At 24.9% G+C, this 19,194-nt stretch overlaps 2 protein-coding genes across 2 annotated transcripts; one reads left to right on the top strand and one right to left on the bottom strand.

Annotated features, from left to right (window-relative positions):
- Positions 1 to 1,672: 1,672 nt before the first annotated feature.
- On the bottom strand, positions 1,673 to 7,086 carry LOC113559635 (ribonuclease P protein subunit p30-like). The gene is made up of 8 exons (XM_026965385.2): positions 6,661 to 7,086; positions 5,485 to 5,633; positions 4,153 to 4,227; positions 4,010 to 4,078; positions 2,779 to 2,973; positions 2,654 to 2,721; positions 1,918 to 1,997; positions 1,673 to 1,856 (listed from the first exon to the last, which is right to left on the bottom strand). The coding sequence occupies exons 1-8, from the start codon at positions 6,734 to 6,736 to the stop codon at positions 1,804 to 1,806; spliced, it is 765 nt and encodes a 254-aa protein (XP_026821186.1). The 5' UTR covers positions 6,737 to 7,086; the 3' UTR covers positions 1,673 to 1,803.
- LOC113559633 (ubiquitin recognition factor in ER-associated degradation protein 1-like) lies at positions 6,966 to 10,124 on the top strand. Its single transcript, XM_026965384.2, has 5 exons — positions 6,966 to 7,566; positions 7,640 to 7,754; positions 7,820 to 7,974; positions 8,443 to 9,000; positions 9,952 to 10,124. The coding sequence occupies exons 1-5, from the start codon at positions 7,564 to 7,566 to the stop codon at positions 10,024 to 10,026; spliced, it is 906 nt and encodes a 301-aa protein (XP_026821185.1). The 5' UTR covers positions 6,966 to 7,563; the 3' UTR covers positions 10,027 to 10,124.
- Positions 10,125 to 19,194: the final 9,070 nt, after the last annotated feature.

Genomic DNA, 19,194 nt, shown 5'->3' with positions numbered 1-19,194 from the left:
CCACTTAGTCAGTAGCCTATAAATATTATGAAAAATACAGTCACAAATATATTGAAAAAAAAATTATTTAATTCACATTCTCACAGTATATTATACATGAAACATGATTTCAAAAAATTTGTTACTAAATATTATTTTCATATATTTACAATTTCATAATGCAATTTAATCTATGTAGAGCAGTGGTTTTAAATTTGTGTTCGGTGGCACATAGATGTTCCACTAACTTAAAAAAGGTATTCCAATTAAAGTTTTTTCAAGGAAGAATTTTTATTTTCATTTCATTATTTTTTTACTTGATCTATAAAATTATATTAATTTCTATAGAATGGCCTGTAAACTGTTTTGTAAGTACCCATATAATTGTAAGTATAATATCAATATGTATTTTAAATAATATACAAAAGTAGGTACCATTTTATTTTATGGCTATGCATCATAAAAATTGGATACAATGTTTTCTGACTCTAATAAAAATCATTGATATAGACTATATTATAGAGTATATTTTATATTCTTTTATTCTAGCTTAGTTCTCATAGAACTTTTTTTATTACCATCTTTTACTCTTTTAAATGACAACATACATTTACATTTTTAATTTTATATTCTACTTCAGAATATTATTCAGAGTATTTTAATTTCAATCTATAAAAATAAAATTTAAAGTTTAGATTAGTAAAAAGTGGTCTAATATTTTGAGGATACTCCTGACCATGCCACTTAACTGATCTAAACAATAAATACTTAAACTCATAAGCTAATTGCCCAAAATTCAATTTTTATACTTCAAAGTTCTTTAGAAAATGTCGTGCTTTGGAATAAAGATAAAATATACTCATTATTTTACTTAAAACTAGGTTAGGTATAATGTATTTTTTTTGGGGGGGGGGGGGAAATGAACATTTTATGTAAATGGATCACTCGATATATATAAACACACACATACACACACACACACATATATATATATATATACATATGCAGAGTTGAGCAAAATATCATTTAGATAATTATTCGAATAAATACTTATTTGAATAATTTTCAAACATAATGCTTATATAAAATACAAAAATATTGTAGGATGATTTATTTTTATTTTTAGACTGTACTATAGCAAGTGATTATGCTATTCATATAATATAATTGTATTTTATATAAGTATTATGTTTTAAAATTATTCAAATACATTTTTATTCGAATAATTTTTTATTTGAATAAAATATTATCTAAATAATCATCTAAATAAAATTTTATTCGAATGATGACCAATTCTGTATATATGTATTTTTATGGTATAATAAATTGTATTATAATATTTTATAAATGTATAATTTTCATATTAAAAACAATTATTTAATTTTGCTTACATAAAAATAAAATTGTTTTCAACAACCAGTAAATTACTAATGTTAATTAGTTAAGCAACAGTAAATACATAGAATAATGTATCATTTGAAAATGTTATAACATTAACAAGTAGTAGTATTGCTAGTATCTATTTTAAATTAAATAAATAAGATTTATTTCTTATTTAAATTATTAATTAAGTTTAATATAATTTAGAATTATAATTATTTATGATGTTAAAAATTAATTTATTTGCAAGTGTATGGCATTTAATACAATTATCAGAAGTTAAGTTACTTTTTCATAATTTATAGTCATAAGATTTAAACAGCATTATTTAACAATTTAATTATAACTTACTATACTTAGTGAATAAATATTACAAATATAATATATTCAAAACTTGATATCAAATTAATAACACATAACGAAAATTGTTTTAAGTATTGTTGTTCACTGGTTTACTGGTTTCAAATGTATAGCAGATTTCCCTAATTTTCGACCATCTGAAAAACAGGTTTACATTATTTATATAATATTAATACAATAATGAATGATGCAACATACAGCTTTTTAAAATAGTTGAATAACATCTTTGAGTAATTGATTGTGTTGACTGTTTTCTTGAAAGACCTAATAAAATACCTCTGAATTCATAGTCAAGTTATATTTGTTGAAACTAAGTAATAATCATAGACATATAAAACAATTAGATAGTCGATTTCATGAAAATATTAGTCAGTAGCCATAAGCAAACAGTGCAATGTTTACAAAAGTTCTAGTATTAAACAAAACTATGAAAATAAATATTTTATTTGTAGATGTATATTATCTATTGAGTTATTTTGTGACCAATGCCCATAGCCACATAACTTCAACAGGAATGTAATATGCAAGTTATTACTTTTTTTGTGATAACCTTAAACTTCTACACAAACCTTGGTATCATGCTTAATACAAATATATTTTTATTGTACAATTTGTGCAACCCAAACATATTTGTAAAAATATTTAGTGGTTCGATAAATCTATTCATTAAATAAATTTAAAGTTCGCTTTCATGCAACCCAGCATGTCTACTAAACCTAAATGTCAACAGTCAAATGTATTTATAAAAGTAAAATATTTAAAAAATATTTGTTTATTTACTATATATATATATATAATAGGACAGTTAATTAATAATATTATTATAATAAGTCAATATTTTATTTTTATTCTAGAAAACTAGTTTTTAATTATCTACAAAGATGTCAAATTCTTGTATTTATATAAATTAATTTAAACTTCTATCAAAGGATACAAATTCATCACATCATGAGGATTGCGTATGTCTAGTTTATTAGCTGCTCCACTTGTAATTATTAAGTTCTAAAATAGATGTAAAAATTAAATTACATGAATTTTAATTTAATTTTTTTATTTTACTTTTGATTTTCCTTTAATATAAAGCAGATGAGCTAAAGTAAAAGTATCTTGACGTGTATTAGAACTAAATAACATTGGACCATAAGATATTTCAAAATAAATATTTTTTTCAACAGCGATTGTATAGTCCTTTGGAGTAATAGATGTTTTCATATTACAAGTTATTATATCAATTGATGGAGAAGTCACTATGTCCTAAACAATTAAACAAATAATAATGAAACATTAAACATATATAATAACAACATTATAAGCAAATAAGATAAGTAGAAGTGCAAGCTGAAATAAATGTTTTTTGTATCCCTATTAATTTTAATCTAGAATAGTGAAAAAAAATATAATTTATTGAACAATATAAATGAAAAAATCTACTTTATATCTTAATTGTAATTTTGAATATTGTATAATACGTAAAATGTATTATTTATGTTATATATTATGTATACAATATTTAAATAGAGAAACCTATTATCCCGTCGGCTGTCAAGTTACGTAACTTTGAAGGATAAATTTAATATTATTACTTACATTTTCATATATATTTATTTAAAAACCAAGTAAAAATGTTATTTCATTAAAAATATGAAACTTAATCTTATTATTACTTCATTATTCATTAGAAATAATTATTTAGAACAAAAAATTATTTGAACAAGTAGTATATACATTCTTCAATTTATTTATATAATATAACATCTTAAATATAACCACCTCAGCTATACTTCCAGTATATCTTCAGTTCTGGTATCACAATTGCTCACCACTTGTTGATACATCTACCTCTGGATCTAGTTCACTAATGATATGATCCATTTTTTCTTAAGGTTCTTCAATGGATTGTGGTTTATTTTTGTAAACATGAGCTTTTACGTAACCCCGAAGTCCAGTGAAGTTAAGTCACATAACTTAGGAAGCCAGTTATAGTCACCACTTCAGACCTTAAACTTCCTGCACAATTACATGTATGACCAGAACTGAAGCTTACCAGTGTTGCCAAGGTGAAAATATATCAGATATTATATTTCATACATAAATGATAGACGTCTGAATGTATACTACAATGTTCATATCATATTTTTGTTCTAAACAATTTTTTCTAATAAAGTAATAGCGAGATTTATTTTTACGTTCTTAATGAAACATCCTTTACTTAATAATACATAAAAACATTAAATAATTTCTCATAAACTTATCTTACGGGCATTTATTAATTGTGACTTAATATTCATACCTGTAAAACTTTATCGTTTAGTGGTTCTACTGCAAGAATATTATACAATTTGAAATTTTGAGAACACAACTAAAAAACAAAAATAATACAATTAGTTGATAACTAAATTTAAAGTATACTTGTTATTTTATTTTGTTACTTACAATTTTTTGCAATTGTCCAACATTGGATATTTGTATTGTTAATCGATTTAGAATGGTCAATTTGGAATCATTTTCCTAAAAAAAATGTATTCAATTTAATCTGAATAATAAATTATAATATTTCTATAACTATATTAAACCAAACTGAGGTAGCTGAGCCTATTATGACATAAATATTTAAAAGAAATTTTTACTTATTATAATTTAAAAGGTTTTAATTAATTAAATATATTTAAGTCGTGTTTATAATTTATTCAATGAAAAAAGTCTGTTGAAATACAAATGTTAAGTGGCAAACTAAGACGGTTGATATTACATTTAATTTGAAAGTTTAACTTAATCATGCTCTTCATAATACTATAATACACAATGATATCTCTAAAGCAAGGGTCGCCAACCAGTCGATCTTTCTAGAAATACAGGTAGATCGTTATAAACATTTTTTTTACTATTATCGGTCGATCACGTAATAAATAATTGGATAATGTTAATTGCTATATTGTATTCTAGGAATTTACTATTATCGGTATATAAAATGGTTTGAATATTTTACATTTTTAATTGATATTACTGAAAAAATTAATTTCCTAAATTTAGAGTTACAAGGAAAAGAAAAACAAATTATTAATATGATATTAGATGTTCAAGTGTTTTCTGGTAAATTAGCATATTGGGAAAATAAAATGAAAAATGGCTATGTCCAGCATTTCCCTACGCTTCAAGAATCAATAATTAATTATTCTGAAAATATTTATGATCCTACAAACCACATAAATATAATTGAACATTTACGTTCCGAACTTTAAAATACTTGAGTCAGTTGCACAGTTTATATCAAATCCATTTTCTGGGGATGTAGAGACAGTTAGAGATGTAGGAAACACGCAAGTACTCAAAAATACCCAAATCTATGAAGCATTGCACTTCATAATAGTAATGATAACCAGATTTGGTTAGTTCTACAGCACAGAATCATTATTCCTATTGAGTATATTTTTGAAGACAAACAACATTAAGAGGACGTCTCAACCGCATGTGTTGTCTCCATCTTACACACGTACAACTTAATAAATTTTTGTTCACCAGTTTCAATAGTGTGATTTTAGTTTTAATATTAGAGTGAATGTGAAACCTATTATCATACTTTTAGGTAAGAACATTATCTGTGTTCTCTCGTTGGCTTTTTACAATATTTTAATTTTTAAGTTATGAGTATGAAATTATTAAATATGACATAGTAAGATGGAGACAACACATGCATGTAACACATGTATCTTAATTGAAATGTAATATAATTTATATAATTTAAATAAAACAAACCACCATACTTACATTAATTAACTTGGGTGTAGGTACCCAGTCTTTTTCTTCGTCATTTTCATCATTACTTTCTGCAAATTTTCTTTTTTTTTTGTTCAAACTACCATTGCTTAGTAATGAACAATTCACTGTAGTGTTTACAGCAATCAAAGCATACCCATCTAGGAACAAATATTCCATAAATTTAAAAACAATCATATACTGCACCAATAATAACATTTTTATTATTATCACACTACTAATACAATATTAAATTATGGTTGGCCTATAGTTACTTATGATTAGAATATAATAAATGTACACAGACAAAAATTTATGTTATAATTATGATTTTATAATATATTATAGTCAAGAACACTTTCATACTTTGAAAGTGTATTATGTAAAGAAGTAGGTATCTACCCAGAAGAAGTAAAGATAGAATGTCAATGAAATAAGTAGATACATAGAATAAGACAACATATAGAACCATATTTGTCACCTCACTTACTTCATAGGATGAAAAAATAACTACCTACCAACTGGCTATTGTTGTTATAATTGTGATAAGTTAAAATTAATTGACAACAATTTTAGTATAATTATATTAAAGTAGTTAAATTAGCTATTAATCAACCCATGTAAATAAAACATATAAACACTTTTTCTTTGAGGTAAAAATAAGTAAATAGTTATTAATGATTTAGTCAGATGAATAACAAATATATTTATACAAATTATATATTATTTTACTATTATATTTCATATAAACGATGATAAATTATTTAAAAACAAATAAAATGCCATTTATAAAATTAAAGCTTTTGATTTTCTCTTCTGTATGTATGCATACATTTTTCCAATAAATTTAACAAGCTGGCCATAGTTTTTTTTAATGTTTTAATAATTATAAAAAATAACCTACGTATGTAGGGTACTGTATTAATATTTCCATAACAGTTAATATATACTTTGAACAGTTTAGCTGCAAAACTAGGAAAGCATAAACTCAACCAATGTATGAGAGAAAAGACTGTAACAACAACAACTGTTACCGTTGACAATATCTTATCTCATAGACATATTGAAGAAGATAAGAAAATAACCATTTCGGGTATTATAATTTGTGTCATCGAAACCAACAGATGCGTTCACTGTTAATTGTATACTTCTGCTCGGGTCGAATAAATAAAAAATTGTTGTACTCACGTTTAATAAATGCATCAATAATGTCGCCGTTGACACTCTCGACGCGTAGGTCACAGTATCCACAAGGTGTTTTCATTTTTTTTCTCGTTACATTAAACTCGGTGGTCGAGCAATAACGAAAATAATATTACCATTATAGACGTCTAGTAACGTTTAAAGAAAGTGTGACTACCTACAACTAAGCGAATAACTAAGGACATTTATTAATGCCGGTTAGTTTTCAAAACGTCTAAACCTTATCACGTTATCGTTTATCGGACACACAAATGTTGATAACGACGTTCTATCGTGTACACAAACGTGTGGTGAAAACTCAAAACATTAATAAATTGAGAAACCGTGGTACGATGATGTATAATACAATTATTTTCACACAAAAAAATAATTTCAAGTGTTTGTATCGTAATTATTGACGTAAAATAAAAATCTGTTGTCCGACACGACTGATATCATCATTATTGTACTATTGTTTGAAACGCGCGAGTTTCGTTATCGCTCGTAAGCTTCTGTGCGAGTGACAACCACAGTTTCTCTCTCTTATGTTGGCCAAAATTAAGCGTATGATTAGTGGTGATAGGAATATCGTATCCATATTGGGTCTGTTTATCAATTATTGTTTGTAGTTTTATTTTCACACAAGACAATACGGTAGTCTGACGATTATGCGATAGGAATGGATCATTTCGCGTTTGTATACATATCTTTTTCAACGTTGAACCGCTGAGCGCACTCCGCGAAAACGTCTTTAGGCAAAGCTTGTCGTTCGTCTATTATCCGTATCCAAAAGGTTACTATAATTTTGTGACTGCACATAACAATTTAACGCATTGAACGCCTTAAAAAGGTCCTATAATATAACAATATTTTGTTGACAAAAGTCCATAACAACCGACTGAAAGTACAATGGTAAGAAAGCAGCTAATTTTTTGTCACAGTACGTGTTCTGAAAATTGGTCGAACTAATTAAAATATATTCCAGTTTTCCCTGAGTTTATTCAATGACATACTCCGACCGTTCAACACGACATACAGATGCTGGTCAGTGTCAATGCTCCCTGGTAGCGAACGAGAAGACGTTGAACGTGGTGGAAAAAGTAAGACGCTTGAAGTCATTATTGTATGTTTTATTATATTATTATTTTTAACACAATGATTTCAGTTATAATGCCCCCGTCAGCTCTGGATATATTGACTCGGTTAAATATCAACTACCCGATGTTGTTCAAGCTAACTAACAAAAGAAGCAACAGACAGACTCATTGTGGTGTATTGGAGTTCATTGCAGACGAAGAAAAAATATATATTCCTTATTGGGTATTAATTATATTTCACATAATATTAGATATAAATTTAGTTGAAATTCCACTTGTTTTTTTTTTTTATACATTCATATTAAATCTACTCACAACGATGAAATCATAAATTCATAGTTATTTCAGTGAGCAAATTTTAATCAATTTTTACTAAAATTGAATAACAACTTATTATCTATATTACAATTGATTAATATATAATTATATAGATTTATTATAATTAATAATCTATTATTTTATGCCTGATTAAATTAATTGTTAATTATAAATTTATAATTTTAAAAATATTACATGAGTAGTAAAAATAAAATATATTTTTAAAATGCAATGTGAGCATAGGATTTATTTTAAATTGAGATTACCTGTATTTATGGTGTATGTAAAACAAGTTTCATAGGCTAGTTTGAAATTTACTAACTTTATTGACTACTTTTTAAACTATTGTAATTCTTGTTTATATTTTATTTAGATGATGAAAAACTTATTGCTAGACGAAGGAGATTTAGTGCAAGTCGAAAGTGTTTCATTAGAAGTAGCTACCTTCTCAAAGTTCCAACCTCAAAACTCTGAGTTCTTGGATATTACTAATCCAAAGGCCGTTTTAGAAAATTGTTTGCGCAATTTTGCTTGTTTGACTACTGGTGACGTAATAGCCATAAAATACAACCAAAAAGTTTATGAAATGTGTGTGTTAGAAACCAAGCCAGGTAACGCTGTAAGTATCATTGAATGTGATATGAATGTTGAGTTTGCTGCACCAGTTGGTTACCAAGAACCTAAACATGAAAAAAAACCAGCTGCAGAAGAGATGATGGTTGATCCTGCTGATTTAATGCCAGAACCAACAGGTTTCATAGCATTTAAAGGTTCAGGCAATCGATTAGATGGTAAAAAAAAGAAAGAAAATCCTGACGATCAATTGAATCAGTTTAAACCAGCATACCAAAGAGGTATTCCAGATTATAATTATTCCATTGGAACTATACAGTTCTTAAGGAATATTCGTCCTGTGAATAATGACAATGAGGTAATTATTAAATTTCAATTTAATCTATATCACACTGAAATTTCACTACACATCGACAACATGAATAAATAGTTAAAACATTGTCTTTGTATGTCTTAAAAACCTATAAAATGTGTATGTGTTAGCCCTATAAAATACCAAATACTCTAAAAAAAAAATCTACCAATTAATTGTAATATTCTAATTTAACTAAAAAATTTACTTCTCATATGTTATGCTGCTATTGATTTATAAAAATGAGTTGTATTCACTCTTCATCTAAAACCAAACAAAAACTTTTTTAATGTTCTTAGTAAAAAAATATGACTGATGACCACGATAGGTATGATAAAATATAATATTAAGTGATATTGATTGGCGATTGCTAGTTAACAATTAAGATTAGTAATCTAACCTATTTTTATAAATAAGTTAAATTAGTCATAATAACTTACACGAGTGAAACAAATTAATATTTTTTTAATAATAATTATGTGATTCTCGATTTATTGTTTCTAAAATGCTAAATATGATCCAAATTTTGTACATTATTCCTACAATATATATCCTGAAAATCCAAAATTAATAAATATCCAAAATAAAATTTCATACATAGCATCGTTGGGTTAATATATTTCATAATTTTGGGGGTATAAACTGATAAAAATATTTTTTTACCAACCAATAAAAATATGCAAATATACACAAATATTGGCCTTATACATAATTAAAACGTTGTTGACATTATTATTACTAACTACAACTGATGAATGATGTTCAAATGCACTAATCATAAATCTGTCATTTTGATTGCTACTAATTTGCGAAATTGATTATACAAACAATAATATTTTTGTGGTTTAATTTGAAGGTAGTTTTTATAAATAAAAAAAACAATACATTTTTTTTATTATTTCGTAGTTAAATTGAATAAAACATGTTACATTAATGACTTAATATTTTACATTTCAGAATGAAAATCAAGAAGGATTCAAGCCATTTGCAGGTTCTGGATCAGTATTGAAAACTAAAAAAAAAAAGAAGTAATATAATTTTCTTTTAAAGCATGTACATATATATCTAATATGAAAGGGTTTAAATTTTAAAAAATGTACATTTTTCAAAATAAATGTATTTAATTTAAAATGGTTTTAACATGATGATTATTTTAAAGTTAAAAATAAGAATTTTATACAGTTATAATATATATTCAAGTATTGGCATACGCTTATAGTAAATATAATTATCACAATAAATTAAGAAATATTATGGAAATCATAAAAATTTAAAATAATATTATTTTCTGTGGTTTATTATTATAATTATTTTCATAAATGTTGTCAATGATGACTACATAACAAGTGATTGTGAAGAAAAATAGCTATTTTAAGATTATTATTTTGTTAAAAATTATGTTCATTACTAAATCAACAACCAAAACGACCATCTATTTCTAATAATAAGTTTATCCATTAAAATTTTAGAAGGATAACAATATAAATAATCAACACTGTAATTAATGTCACATTTTATATGATCTTTCAAATCTAAAGTTAGAACCATAAAATAACATTAAATATTTTAAAATAACATAATAATAGTTTTAATATTTTTATATTGGATACTAGACGACAGACGTATCTAAATTTATTATAGAGTAATACTATTGTAGATACTATATTACAGATTAATTAAATTAAATAATAAATAACTGAAAATAATATAATTGAACTAAAATAAATAAATATGGGATATTTTACATAATTCTTCTGTTATTGTGTTATAATAATGTTTTAATATTAAATCCTAATTAAATTTGACAATTAATATCATTATAAATTAAATTTGTATTAATTGAATATAAAAATATACCATATCATATGAATTATATTCATGTAATAATTCAATTTAAAAAAACTAAAATCTGTTTTTAATACTATAAAAAAAATAATTCATGATAAATATGATGAAAATTTTAATAAAAACATCACCAAGGCCATCAACAATAATAACATACATAAAACCTATGCAGCATACAGTACTTTGTCATAACTCATCGATCTGTCATAGCTAAAAACACATTTATTTTATCATTTTAAATTCAAAATTTGTATTTGATTTTATAGATTAGTAGTAGTTTATTTTTACACAATATTTTCATGTAAATTATTTAAATTATAAAATAAGATTTTATTAAAATTATCAGTCATGTTATTGGTTATTAACTTATTGTAGATTGGAGATTTAAAATGAAAATAGGTATAAGAATGTGTCTAATACTTTATTATAACTACTAATTAGAATCTTGTTATATGTTGCATGTGGACTTTGCAAAAATTGTCAGTAATAAATTCCACAGAGTAGGTCATTATATGAATATAACTGTATTTAGATGATTAATTAATAATTAAGTTACATTGTATTCTAATTATTTTTTACAAAGTGTATTCAAATAATATTTTCAATTATAATTATTATTTGATTAGTTTTTGAATAATTATCTATTATTTTATTAAAGATTAAACATAGAAATAATAATCAATGTAGATCTTTCATCTATGGACCAATTGTTGTCTCCCAATGTTAAAAGGTTATAATTTTCAATGCTGGTAAAAAATTTTCTTATAAGATTGGCTGTTTCACATGCATTTATATTTTTTAATTTTAAATATGTTATTAGTGTGTAGCTAGTAAAATAATTGTCAAAGAATAAATAATGGATTTTTTCTTGTAAAGATAAAATAGTGATAATGAAATAAGACAATGATAGTTAGAATGCAATAGTTGTTTTACTACACGAGCACCCAATTGTTTTTCAGCCTTTTCACTAATTTTTCCCGAATAAATTTCAAAATTCCATAAATAAACTTGTTTGATAACAATACCAAATTTTGAATCCGACGACAGTTGCTGCACTATGGGTTCAATTTTATACTCCTGACTTTTACGTTGTATTAACGAACCGCTATCAATAAATGATTTAACTTGTACTAAATGACACTTTACAATATAGTCTATCATATGTTATAATTTTGTTCATATGCATAAAAAATATATTGTAATATAAGCCAAACAAAATTATGAGTGACTAGTTGCTGTCGAAAAAAAAAAGAAAAATAGCTAATAATAATACTAAATGCATTAATTTTTTATGTATTTTGATATTAATAGATACATAAGCTATTAAAACTATTTATATCACTTGTTGTAAAAAAATAAATACAAATAATTGGGAAAAAAATATTTCACTAGGATGGTTATTTTTCATACCTCCGTGCTGGAAATGTGATTTTAGAAGTGAGACAAACGGTATACTATCATTCCTGAAGAGTTAATGATATACACCTTAATTTTCAGACATGGATGCCACTGACTTTTGGTAAATAAAAACATTTAAGATAACTTGTAGACTTGTCTTATTACCCACAATTTTATGTAGTATAATATTATCATTGTTGACGATTGTAATATTCAACTTGAATTTATCATGTAAGCGGAACAGTTTACTTACATTTTTATAATACTTTGAATACAAGAAAATATTTAAGTAAGTATTTAATACCTATATTAAATCCCAAAAGTCGGAGGAATAGTTTTTTTTTTATTGATATTTTTTTAATATAAAGTACAAGCATTTTAATATTTTATACGAGTATAACACTTCAACATTAAAATATCAAAATCACAAACAACTAGATTACTTTAAGGTTTAATAATAAGTTATGTTATATATTGTAACATTAACACTATTAGTAATTAGTATAAATAATCTATGTTACATGCTTGAGACGATGAGTACTGGTAAACCTGCCAATTAAAGCATTATAAAAATTTTTTTCAAACTTTAAAAAGAAAAATATGTAGCAGAATATATGGTAGTAAGATACTGTACAACATACAACTAATAAACATTTTTATTAGATAGACTTGATAGAGATTTGTATTAAAAACTGATTTATAATTATTTTCAAACACATTAATAGAATTGTTCAGTATTGTAATGCAATGACTATAAATCTATTGTACAATTGTATCGTCATAATAATTTGTTTATAAAATATAATTAGTTGTATATGTATACTTTTATAGTTTATTAGTTATTATAATATTAGTATAAGTGAATTAATTTTTTTCTTTTAAGAATTTGACTTAAACAAAATAATTTTTAAATATTTTATATAATTAAGTTAAATTGCCCACCTAAATAATATAAGACTTTTGAGTAAAGCATTTATTTCAAAATAATTTGAATGCATTCATTTTTTTTTAAATATATAAATTTATCAATTTAGGAGATCCTCTGCGATCTATCAAAGGCCTACCCCGACCTCGTCCAACTAAAATAGTATAGTAATAATTAATTTTAATCATACAAAATATACTTTATTCTTAATTAATAATAAAAAAATCAATAGATACCCGATGACCGTATCTTTCCATTCTTTCCACCTACTACTACTCCGCTCATAGTCATTTTACTTTTAAGCATAGGACCATTCAGAATCATGTCAGGTAGTATAATGAAACCAACTTTTTAGGGTATTTTTGTGTGTTTTATAGGTCATCAATATTCTAGCTCTAATCATGAAAAAATGTTTGATTTACCATTAAATTTCTATTATAATAATAATTATAATTCAATATTATGGATTATGAATTTTTTTTATGTTTAATTTTTAAATGATAACAATAACGAACTAATCAATGATAAATCTTGATTTGTACTTCTGTTAATAAGTAACAGAGTAGTTTTTATATCACTATCTACAGAAATTATAATTATTTGAAAAGCTTATTTTTTAATACTCTTTATTATAATTATTATTCATTTTGAGGTTTTGGGTACCATATTATAATTTAACAATTTTGCAATTTATATTTTTGAATTTTGAAGTTATTTATAATGTGCTATTATTTAAGCTTTGCAACAATCTTCAATTTTATATGACTTACAGAAATGTGTAAAAAATAGATTAATTTCAAATGACACTTATAAAATGTAAAAAAGACCAACACCCAGTAATATTCCTTGTTCATTCCAACGCTGTCCGTTTTTTTGGATTTAGTGAAATGCCAATATTAATGCTTGATACTAATTGTGAGTTGTATTTTCCATTCTAAAAAAAAATTATATTACAATAAGTTTTGTATACTGTTAACTAACATTTAATATGATCATGACACAAGGATTGACTTATCCTTAAATATTAACAACTAAATGTCTATTATAATAATTATTGGAATTCAATATCATGGGTTGTGGATTTTCTTTATTTTAATTTTTAAATTATAACAATAATAAACTAATTGATGATAAATCATGGTTGGGTTGTATTTCAAAAACTTATATTGCTGAAACAAAATCTTCTGTTTCTGTTACACATGAGATATCACTATATCAGTAAAACTAAAGAGTTGTTAATAAAATATTGTTTTATAATGTGAAATTATATTTTTAACAAATAGGTATAGGGTAATCATTTCTATTTATTAAACTTAGAAATTTGATCATTCTGAAACCTATCATTATCATATAACAACAATAAATTTAGTATTTTACACAAAGTTTTGAATTCAATTTATGAAGTATTAAAATAATTTAATAAAATTGAACATATATTATTCTAGAATGTAGAACTATATATTTAATTCAATAAACATAAAAATCATTTATACTTCTGTTAATAAGTAACAGAGTAGTTTTTATATCACTATCTACAGAAATTATAATTATTCAAAAAGCTTATTTTTTAATACTCTTTATTATAGTTATTGTTAGTATTAATGTAACCACTGTTATAGATAATAACACCCCTAATAAACCTATTCTTGATCAATTTATCCTTACCAATGAACATGAAATAATAAATCAAATCACAAAACTAAAAAATGATTCTTCAACTGGTTTAGATGGTATTATAGTCAAATTATTAAAAGAGAATAAACTTGCATTAGTCTCCCCCCCTAAAGCATATTTTCAATTTTATTCTTTCAAAGGCAACGTTGCCAGATTTATTCAAAATGTCCATAGTCACACCAATTTTCAAAAAAGGCGAAACAAATTTAATCAATAACTATCAACTAATCTCAATGATTTCAAATATTGCAAAAATATTTAAAAAAATTACTAAAGATAGACTTGTTACATTTCTAGAAACAAACAACATTATACATCAATCACAATATGGTTTCCAAAAAGGTTAAGGCACATACCAAGCCATCGCTAAAGTGACTGAATTTATTTATAAATCCTTAGATGAAAGTAAAAAATGTGCTACGGTCTATTTAGATCTTGGTAAGGCATTCAACACTATTGATCATAGCATACTATTATACAAGATAGAACAATAAGAATTATGAAATAAAGCTTTACACCTACTTTGTTCATACTTAAGTGATAGAAAACAATGTGTCAAAATAAATGATTTTATCAGTTCTCTAAGTATTGTAAACTGTGGTGTACAGCAAGGAACAGTCATCTCCCCCATACTTTTCAACATATAGCTAAATGATATTCACACACTCTTCTTAAAAAGTCAACTAATTTGTTATGCAGATGATACAGTTATGCTATGTACAGGTGACTTGTGGGATGAGATATTTAACATAATAAAATCCGACTTAAAATTGATAAAAAAATGGTTGACTGAAAATAATCTATTTCTAAATTTAGAAAAAACATGTGTTGTCCCTCATGTCTTAATAGAAAATGTATTATCTACTAAAACAAAAATAAAAATTTATAATGACCCCTGCACATGGGCGGACAGGCCCATCGGGAAATCGTGATTTTCCCGGTAGGCCCTCGCCTATGTTTAATGTTGAGACTCCTCCCCGACTTCAGTCCCATGATATATTACTTTATGCAAATTACAAATATAACCTGTTAAATGTAACTACTATTTTAGTGTGTATCTACTTTTTTACAACTTTGTTCATAAAAAGTTTTATGATAGAAATTTAACCACATACAAAGGATATGACAATGATCAATTACATTTTAAATTAGCTGAAAATCAATTGAATGAACTCAATAGTGGAACAATTATTGTAGAAATTAAACACCCTAACAGTTAAACCTAACAGTAAGATATAAAACATTTTTACCTACACAAATTAATGTATAATATTTGGACAATTTTTAACTTTCAAAAGCATCTAAAAATCAGGTGCATATATTTCATGATGAGTCAATATTTGAATCTTAAATAATAATTAATCAAAGTAGTATACATCGTTTAATTAGATTTTTGCTAAATCAAATAACAGTTATCCAATCTTTCTATTTTATTTTCTTAGATATATTAACTACAGACAAAGAAAATGATGGTGATGATTCACATTTGAAATGAGCTGAAAGTCAATTGAATGAACTTAATAGTGGTACAATTATTTATACACAATAGCTTAATAACAATAATTAATATTGTAACAAATGTTATTAAGAAAATGTTATCTGAAAACTATTTTAAAAAACCAACACTGGCAAATTTTTCAAAATTTTGGTCATTCTATCTTATTCAATCGAAGATTAATGTTCCTTTTGCACCAACAAAAGTTTTTAATCGAAATGATGGTGAGAATCGTAAATGGGTATCTTATAGTTTCAAACATAAAGCTTCATTTTGTTATATTTGTATCTGTTATGGTGAAGGAGCCGGTCCACTTTCCGAAGGGTTTATCGATTGGAAACATGTTCATACTCGTATAAGTGAACATGAAAATTAAAAAAAAACATAAGAATAAAGTGTTATTTGAACTACCTTAAGGCTACGGTAAAAAATTGTACATTATAAATTCTGTAATATAATATTTTAATAGATTTTTTTTTGAAATTTATTTTCCAACAGAAGTAAGAAAGGATTACTTTGCTTAAAAATAATATATTTAAAAAAAATACCTCTATATATATTTTTTTCAGTATGTTTACTATGAGGCCCTTATAAATATTTCCCGGTAGACCAAAACTTGCCTATCCGCCCATGCCCCTGCACACAACTAGACAATAATTGCTGTTGTGAATCAATACATATTGAATATAACGTTAAATACTTAGGTATCGAAATAAATAGTAATATGAAATGGAAAAACCAAATTGAACAATTAAGAAAAAAACACATGTGTACACATGGATGGCCTACGTGTAATTTTTGATAAACAACCGAACACATACCGTCGATTTTAGAAGTTTTTATATTCATAAATGCAGGGGAAATTCCGTCAATTTTTTTTGAACCTATCAGTTTTGGAATAATTTTGGGCACAGTTTTCAAACGTTTTTCACCTGAACGATGACATAAATATTGTTTTATATTAAATGTTTTTGTATTCCAAGATATAGCTTCAGGAAACTGAATAAAACAATTTTTTTCTTCTTTAATTTTCCATTTCTGAAATTCACTCAAAGATGTGAATTTTAAGTGATCATACACGAACTCTATATTGTGTATTTTTGGTCGTGTTCATTTATAAGGATTCTTGTATTAAAAAATTGTTCACAAATAAGACACTGTACATAAATAATGTATATAAAATAAGTTAGTGACATCAACATTTCTACAGATGAGCGGAAAAGTAGACTAACATTCTGCGGGAGACACCCGTACCACTCCAATCCGATTATATAAATTTTAAATACTCATAATTTATAAACTACTTGTCCGAAATTTGATTTTTTTATGTATCGAAATACTTAAATAGATCACCTACTTGTACACAAAAAATAGATAAACTCCATAGTGCATTATAAATTCTAATATACTTAGTACTTACAAAAGAATCACGTTTGTACTTGTGTAGAATTTCTATATGACGTATTAAAATATCCTTACGGTTGAACTTTCGATTACATTCATTGCATTCCTACAAATTTAAAATAAATAAAGTTATATAATATATATATATATATTTACATGCTACATATACTATAGAAGTTATAACTATATATACTTACGAATCTATTATAAACGTTATTTTGTTGATGGTGAGTCGATTGATGTCGGCTTAAATTATATTTTTTAAATATATTTAAATATTTCAATATCTTTTTAAAAAAAGATAATGATAATGAATATTTTAATTCGTTAGCAACTGAAAATCGAAAATCGATTGAATGAACTCAATAATGGTTTAATTTTTCATACACAACAGCTTATTGATAATTAATACTTTAACAAACGTTATGAAGTTTCTTAATTTTTTTTTTCATTTTTACGTTAAAACTATTATAAAAACTAACTAAATGTTGGTCATCCTATCTTATTCAACCAAAGATTAATGTTGCTCTAACAAAACCTTTTATCAAAATTATGGTGGGTATCATAAACGGACTAGTGGACATCCATTTGAATTTTTAGACTATTTTTTTATTTTGATTATTTTATTTAGCCTACTTTGAAAAAATGTCTGTGAACATCCACTGAATTTTAATAGAAACCTAAAATGATAATTTTTATTAATTTTAAACCATCAATAAAAACCATTGTTAGAAACATTAAGTAAAACACTACAATCTACAAAATGTTTTATAAATATAAAACCTACAAATTAAAAGGCATACAAAACAGATGTTTAACTTTAACATCGTAACTAATCTATACTACATCTAAACTTAACTTCATTATTTTAATTTTAAAAGTTGACGTGTGACGTCTTGCTTTTTAATTTGCAAATGATTTTATAATATTTTCATATGATAATAAAACAAGAAGACTTGACTCAATTGTTAGAATTGCCAATTGGCATGCTGTTTAATCATTTTTGTTTTATTTGTGAACGCAAATACATTTTTATTCGTTTTAAGCATGAAAATGAACGTTCTGTTGAACAGTTTGCTGTAGGTGTACACATAAAAATACGAATTACAATATCTATGATACCAAAAAATAAAATACAAAAATACAAAAATATTAAAAATTACGCACATTATCAATTTTTTTTCGTAACTATAAAGTAATTAATTTTCCAATTAATTTTTTATACGTTTGATGTGTTTTGATATAACACTACGAAATTTGCCGCCCCCTCCACATATTTTGCTGCCCTAGGAGGCATGTCTACAGACCTACGGTACCTAATGAGAAATTCACCTTTGCGTTTCATATAAGTACTAATAATCAAAGGTGTAGCCAGGGGGAGGGTTTCAGGGTTCAGACCCCCCCAAAATGTTTTCTTGAAATAAGATTGAATAGATTTAAGTGCCTATTATATTTAAAA

Source organism: Rhopalosiphum maidis, chromosome 3 (assembly GCF_003676215.2).
Source record: "Rhopalosiphum maidis isolate BTI-1 chromosome 3, ASM367621v3, whole genome shotgun sequence".
NCBI classification, from domain to species: domain Eukaryota; kingdom Metazoa; phylum Arthropoda; class Insecta; order Hemiptera; family Aphididae; genus Rhopalosiphum; species Rhopalosiphum maidis.
The sequence above is the reverse complement of the archived record's forward strand: the minus strand, read 5'-3'. Positions and strand labels throughout refer to the sequence as shown.

Coding starts and splice junctions, on each gene's coding strand:
- LOC113559635 (XM_026965385.2), bottom strand. CDS start 6,736: ATGAAAACACCTTGTGGATACTGTGACCTACGCGTCGAGAGTGTCAAC. Junction 2,722..2,778: donor ATATTAAAGGAAAATCAAAA/GTAAAATAAAAA, acceptor CATCTATTTTAG/AACTTAATAATTACAAGTGG. Junction 1,857..1,917: donor TTCAACTATTTTAAAAAGCT/GTATGTTGCATC, acceptor CCTGTTTTTCAG/ATGGTCGAAAATTAGGGAAA.
- LOC113559633 (XM_026965384.2), top strand. Junction 7,755..7,819: donor CGTTGAACGTGGTGGAAAAA/GTAAGACGCTTG, acceptor CAATGATTTCAG/TTATAATGCCCCCGTCAGCT. Junction 7,975..8,442: donor AAATATATATTCCTTATTGG/GTATTAATTATA, acceptor TATTTTATTTAG/ATGATGAAAAACTTATTGCT.